Consider the following 4,577-nt stretch of genomic DNA (forward strand, 5'->3'; position numbering starts at 1 on the left):
AACAGACGTGTTTCCATTGCCGATCCACGTAAAACGATTAGCACGCAGACGCAGCCAGCGTCGCGTATTCAGTCGCAAGGCGATACGGGTGTAGCAGTCCTTAGTTGCAGTGCAAACGTTGCCGATAGCAAGTTGTTATTTCGGATTCTGCCGGTCGTGCTGTATGGGAACCAGAAGCTCGTTGAGACGTACGCCCTTTTTGATGAAGGTTCGTCAATAACAATGCTTGACAACGCACTAATTGAAGAGCTCGGGTTACGTGGCCGGACTGAACGCTTGAACCTACAGTGGTTCGGAGGACGTGCCACCCAAGAGCCAGCCGTGGTGGTAGACTTACTCGTGAGTGGTGCCAATATGCAAAAGAGACATAAACTACGAAGGGTTTATGGTGTTTCAAACCTGCAGCTACCTTCTCAGAGCCTGAGTAAAGCCGATTTGCGTTGCCATGAAAAACATTTAAATAAGCTGGCAGTTCAGCCATACGCGCAAGTCAAGCCAAAGCTGTTAATCGGACTCGACCACTGCCACCTTGGTTTGCCGTCAACCACAATGCAGCTAAACAAGTGTGGGCCGTTTGCCGCGAATACTGAGTTGGGATGGGTTGTGTTTGGACCAACAACCAACTCTTATCCGACATTGCCATCATGTTTATTCGTTAACTGCCACACTGAGCAGTCGCTACACAATGCGGTTGCCGAATATTTCGAGACGGAAAGCTTTGGGGTTCGAGCTGCGCCTGCCATCGAGAGTGAAGCTGATATCCGTGCTCGCGAAATCTTGAGGTCCACTACGTGCCGTGTTGAAGGAAGATATCAGACTGGTCTGCTCTGGAAGCGTCCCGACATACAGCTACCTGCGAGCTATGCTATGGCCTTGAGGAGATTAGCGGGTATTGAAGCAAAAATGAGGCGCGATACAAACTTTGCCGCTGAATATAAGCGCATCATGAATTCCTACGTCGCGAAGAACTACGCAAGAAAGCTGTCGCCAGAAGAAGCCGCTTTAACCAACGATAGGACATGGTACTTGCCTCACTTCGCCGTCAGCAATCCCAACAAGCCAGGCAAGTTACGTATGGTGTTCGACGCGGCTGCTGAGGTGGACGGTGTGTCCCTCAATTCACAGCTCATGAAGGGTCCACAGGAATATCGGCCTTTGCCTGCTATACTATTTCACTTTCGTGAAGGAGCAATAGGCGTGTGTGGTGACATCAAAGAGATGTTCCACCAGGTGCTGGTTCAACGTGACGATAGACGTGCGCAACGATTTCTTTGGCGCAATGGTGATACCACCAGACAGCCCGAAGTGTATGAGATGCGCGTAATGACCTTTGGAGCAGCATGTTCGCCTTGCGCCGCCAACTATGTGAAGAAGATCAACGCGTTAGAGTATCGCAAAAAAGTCAGTGGTGCTGTCCGAGCCGTGAAATCGATACTGGACTACCATTATGTCGATGACTATGTCGATAGCTTCGACACAGAAGAAGAAGCAGCTGACATCACGAAACAAGTTCGAGCAATACACAAGATGGCCGGTTTCGATCTTTGCAATTTCGCGTCGAACTCGTCAAGAGTGACAGAAGCCCTTGGTGGCGACGGAGCTACCCGTCAAATAGCCAAGAAGGAAGGAGTACTGGTGGACAGAGTTCTCGGTTTGTTTTGGCAGGCATCGACCGACACCTTTGGATTTAAACTGAAGTTCAACAACGTAGAATCCAGCGTATTGAACGGAATGCGCCGTCCGACAAAGCGAGAACTCCTCAGCGTGGTCATGTCCATCTTCGACCCGCTGGGATTTCTGAGCAATTTTGTAGTGAGTGCTAAGATACTCATGCGGGAGGTGTGGAAGCATGACATCCGGTGGGACGAACCATTGCCAAACAACGTAAACGCCGCATGGGAATGCTGGCGTAAGCAACTTTCAACGGTCGCCGAATATGTCGTTCCTCGGTACTATTTTCTAAACGGCAAACCTAAAGCTCTGCAGCTCCATGTCTTCGTCGACGCTAGCGAGGATGCCTTTGCTGCGGTGGCCTACTGGAGGTCAACCAATGCCGTCGGTGAGGTGGAAGTCGCATTTATCTCCGCAAAAACCAAATGCGCGCCGATGAAGTCTTTGACGGTGCCTCGATTGGAGCTTCAGGCAGCCGTGCTGGGTACGCGTTTAATGAGCTGCGTCCGGGAGCAACACTCCTTGGACATTGATGACTGCATCATTTGGAGTGACTCCAAAACGGTAATCCAGTGGCTTCGCAGCGAACATCGGCGCTATAAGCCATTTGTGCAGCATCGGATCGCCGAGATATTAGCCGCAACTACTACCGCAAATTGGAGATGGCTACCTACCGAGGACAATGTCGCCGATGAGGCCACTCGAGCTAATAACTTTATCGACTTCAGCTCATCTGCACGTTGGACCTGCGGCCCACCATTTTTGTTACGAGAAGAGCAGGCTTGGCCGTCAGAGGGCTTCACATGACATCATCATGAGGAAGCGGACAAGGAACTTCGCCCTAAATTCGCCCTTGCGATCGTAAGTTGTACATTTTTAGATTATAACCGATTCTCTTCATTCAGCAATCTGGTGAGGACGACAGCATGGGTCCTGAGATTCATTGACATTTGCCGCCGCCGTAATCCACCAGAACGATGCTATGGGCTGACAGCCAAAGAAGTCGAGACTGCTAAGCTTTGTTTGTGCCGTCTTGTTCAGCGTGGTGAATACGCCGAGGAGTTTCAGCAGATCGAAAGCGGCCAGGACCTACCACGCACCAGTTCGCTTATTCAACTTTCGCCTTATATTGATGAAGACGGTGTTCTTCGTGTACGAGGACGCATAGATGCTGCCAGCTGGCTCCCAATATGCTCGAGGCGCCCAATCATACTGCCGCCAAAGCATGATTTTACAACTCTGGTCACCATGCACTACCACATCAAAATGCATCATCAAAATCTAGAAGCCACTATTTGCGAGATACGTCGCTGTTACAGGGTACCACGCCTCAGAAGTTTGCTGCGCAGTGTAGTCGCCAAATGCGCCGTATGCCGCCTAAAGAAAATCCACGCCGTGCCACCATTGATGGGTCCGCCTCCGATTGATAGGCTAACTCCCCATATCAGGCCGTTCAGCTATACGGGCCTTGATTACTTTGGACCGATAACAGTAACTGTTCGTCGCGCCAACGAAAAAAGATGGGTGGCGTTATTCACGTGCCTGACCGTCAGGGCTGTGCATTTGGAGTTGGCCCATGACCTCAGCACTGACTCATGTATAGTCGCAATGCGGAACTTTATAAATCGTCGCGGCGTTCCCGTACGCATCAGGTCCGATAATGGGAAGAACTTCGTCGGTGCTGACATGGAAGCAAAGCGCTTCAGTGAAGTATTCGATTGCGATCGCCTGCAGAGTGAGCTGTCGCAAAGGGGCGTAGAGTGGATTTTTAACTCGCCTTTCAACCCGGCAGAGGGGGGCGCTTGGGAACGGTTGGTGCAGTGCGTCAAGAGGGTACTACGACACACGTTGAAGGAAAGGTCGCCACGGGAGCACACGCTCAACTGTTTCCTCATCGAGGCGGAAAATATAGTGAATTCTCGGCCGCTGACGCACTTGACCATCGATGCCAACCAGGAGCAGCCGCTGACTCCTAATGACTTCCTTCTGGGTGAAGCCAACACACCGCAAACTCCGATTGCCAACGAAGTTCTGGAGAAGACGTGCCTTCTGCGACAACAGTGGCGTCTTGCCCGACAACTAAGGGACCATTTTTGGAAGCGATGGATAGCGGAGTACCTCCCCACATTGACACGCCGGGTTAAGTGGTGCCAGAGAACAAAACCTCTGCAGATAGATGACCTCGTCTTCACATGCGATCCCAATGTATCTCGCCGGGACTGGTGCCGAAGTAAGGTGGAACGCTTGTATACGGGAGCAGATGGTGTGGTCAGACGAGTGGACGTACGCACTTCCGGTGGATTGAAGCGACGCGCCGTCTCCAAATTGGCTGTTCTGGACGTCGAAGGTAGTGAATCGGGCTAATTCACGGGGGTGGGGATGTTGGGAACTCCTGCCTTTGACATAATTTCAATTTCATGCATTTCAATTTCATGTACTTCATTTTTGTATTTTATTTTTAATGTATTCCATTTCGATGTTCTCATTTATTTTCAAATACCTTTCATACATACATATGTTACTCTCATTATTTAGAGATACATATGTACACATATGTGTTACTAGTGCCCTATGTATCCCATGTATTTAATTTGCCGCTAACTCTTTGCATGCACGTATGTACATATGTACATGTCCGCGGAATAGGTACGGTCAATGCAGTATTGCCCTTTTCGTTTTGTTTTTCTGGTCGTATGCATATGTACATGCATGTAGGCAGAGCATTGGAGTTGTTTGTCGCGGAGTTGTGCCTTGTAAATATGTATGTACAAATTAATGTTAGGTTTTTTTGTGTACATACATACCGCAATGTGTCGTTCACTCGATTACCGCTGCCATAATTTGGTTGATCTGCTGGCGCAAGTCAACCTCAAAGTCAGTCGTCAACCAAAGGGATCGAGTGAAGG

General features: G+C 49.8%; 2 protein-coding genes across 2 annotated transcripts; both read left to right on the plus strand.

Annotated features, from left to right (window-relative positions):
• Positions 1–222: 222 nt before the first annotated feature.
• On the plus strand, positions 223–2,478 carry LOC118756114. The gene has a single exon (XM_036490905.1). It carries the CDS (start codon positions 223–225, stop codon positions 2,476–2,478), a length of 2,256 nt encoding a protein of 751 aa, XP_036346798.1.
• A 459-nt stretch (positions 2,479–2,937) lies between these two features.
• LOC118756115 lies at positions 2,938–4,035 on the plus strand. Its single transcript, XM_036490906.1, has one exon. The coding sequence runs from the start codon at positions 2,938–2,940 to the stop codon at positions 4,033–4,035; it is 1,098 nt and encodes a 365-aa protein (XP_036346799.1).
• Positions 4,036–4,577: the final 542 nt, after the last annotated feature.

Source organism: Rhagoletis pomonella, unplaced genomic scaffold, assembly GCF_013731165.1.
Source record: "Rhagoletis pomonella isolate Grant_MI unplaced genomic scaffold, Rhpom_1.0 Rhpom_scaffold_05079, whole genome shotgun sequence".
Classification (NCBI taxonomy): domain Eukaryota; kingdom Metazoa; phylum Arthropoda; class Insecta; order Diptera; family Tephritidae; genus Rhagoletis; species Rhagoletis pomonella.